At 47.5% G+C, this 1,572-nt stretch overlaps 1 protein-coding gene across 1 annotated transcript; it reads right to left on the reverse strand.

The window, feature by feature from the left end:
- Nucleotides 1-411: 411 nt before the first annotated feature.
- Nucleotides 412-1,366, reverse strand: LOC129076373 (olfactory receptor 51I2-like). Its single transcript, XM_054580546.1, is given in 2 exon segments — nt 412-963; nt 965-1,366. Coding segments are annotated over 2 exon segments (954 nt in total).
- Between the last annotated feature and the right edge of the window lie 206 nt (nt 1,367-1,572).

A 1,572-nucleotide genomic window follows, 5' to 3' on the forward strand; every position in this document is an offset into this window, starting at 1 on the left:
CTTATTGGACTCCTTTCTAATTTCCTTTCCATGAGGCAATGAACCCTCATCTAGATCCTAAGCACCAAGTGTGTACCTAGTGCAGCCTCATTGCACTTGGTTATAACTGCATTTATAAGCTTCTGTCCTCCAAAGGAGGGAAAAGATCCTGCATGGATCTTTAATATCTCTAGTAATGAGCACAGATTCTTACACAAGTAAATGTGGGATAAAATAGCTGAAATTAATGAGTGCTGAAAAGAATTGAGACTGTTCTTCACCCATCCGTCTGAGGGTTTCCATTTGTTTGTCATACTCTTGATTATGTGTCTGAGTCAAGGCTCAAAATAAGGGCTTTCTGGACTAAGATATGACTGTTTGGCCATGTTTTCCCTCAGACTCTGTGGTTGTTTCTTGATTTTATCGGCCTTGCTACTGCCCCCTCAGCACTCTGAGCATGGCTTCCCTGATGGGCTTGGATTTCACACTGTAGATGATGGGGTTGAGCACAGGGGGCACCACCAGGTACACATAGGCGACCAGGGCATGTACAATGGGGGGAAGGTGCTTTCCAAAACGGTGGATCATGGACACACCTATGACTGGGATGTAGAAAACCAGAACAGCTAAGATATGAGAAATACAAGTGTTGAGGGCCCGGATGCGCTCCCGGGGAGAGGCCAGACCCATCACTGTATGAAGAATAAGGGTGTAAGATAGGACAATAAGCAAGGAGTCTACACCCACCGTGGACAGAACTACATACAGCCCATAAAAGATGTTGATAGTAACGTCAGCACAGGCCTTTTTCATGACATCTGCATGGAAGCAGAACGAATGGGACAGGAGGATCTTGCCAGGGCAAAAGTTCAAACGTTTAAGCAGGAATGGCAATGGGAAGAGAGAGAGCACAGCCCGGGCCACAATGGCCAGTCCAATCCTGATGATGACAGCATTTGTGAGGACAGCTGTGTAACGCAGGGGGGTTGGAAATGGCCACAAAGCGGTCAAATGACATGGCCAGGAGCACTGAGGACTCCACCACAGAGAAGGAGTGGAGGAAGAAGAGTTGGACCAGGCAGGCATTGAAGGCGATGAGACCATGGTCAAACCAGAGCACAGCCAGGGTGGTGGGCAGTGTGGACAAGGTGAGGCCCACATCGGTGAAGGCCAGCATGGACAGGAAGTAGTACATGGGCTGGTGCAGGCTGGGAGTTCTCCTCACAGCCAGGAGGATGAGGCAGTTTCCAGTGAGGGCCGCAGTGTACATGCAGGAGAAAGGAATGGAGATCCAGCCATGAAAGGCCTCCAGGCCTGGGATGCCAATCATCAGGAAAGCAGGTGGCTGGAAGAAGGAGATGTTGACATAGGACTGGGAAGAGAGCATCCTTGGAAGACAGATGAGGTCTCCATAAAGATGACTTTAATCTTGGCAGAAAAATAAGAAGACATGACACAATTGCTGGAAAATACCACCAGCTCTGACATTAGGTGACATGGGTTCATACACAATAGCAAATATAAAATGTAAAGATTAAAAAATATATTGCAATCATATGATTCTTGTCTTTTCTCCCCCTCATATGTGGGCTA

This window comes from Pteronotus mesoamericanus, unplaced genomic scaffold (genome assembly GCF_021234165.1).
Source record: "Pteronotus mesoamericanus isolate MK-2021 breed Mesoamerican mustached bat unplaced genomic scaffold, CSHL_Meso_final contig_590, whole genome shotgun sequence".
Lineage (NCBI taxonomy): Eukaryota > Metazoa > Chordata > Mammalia > Chiroptera > Mormoopidae > Pteronotus > Pteronotus mesoamericanus.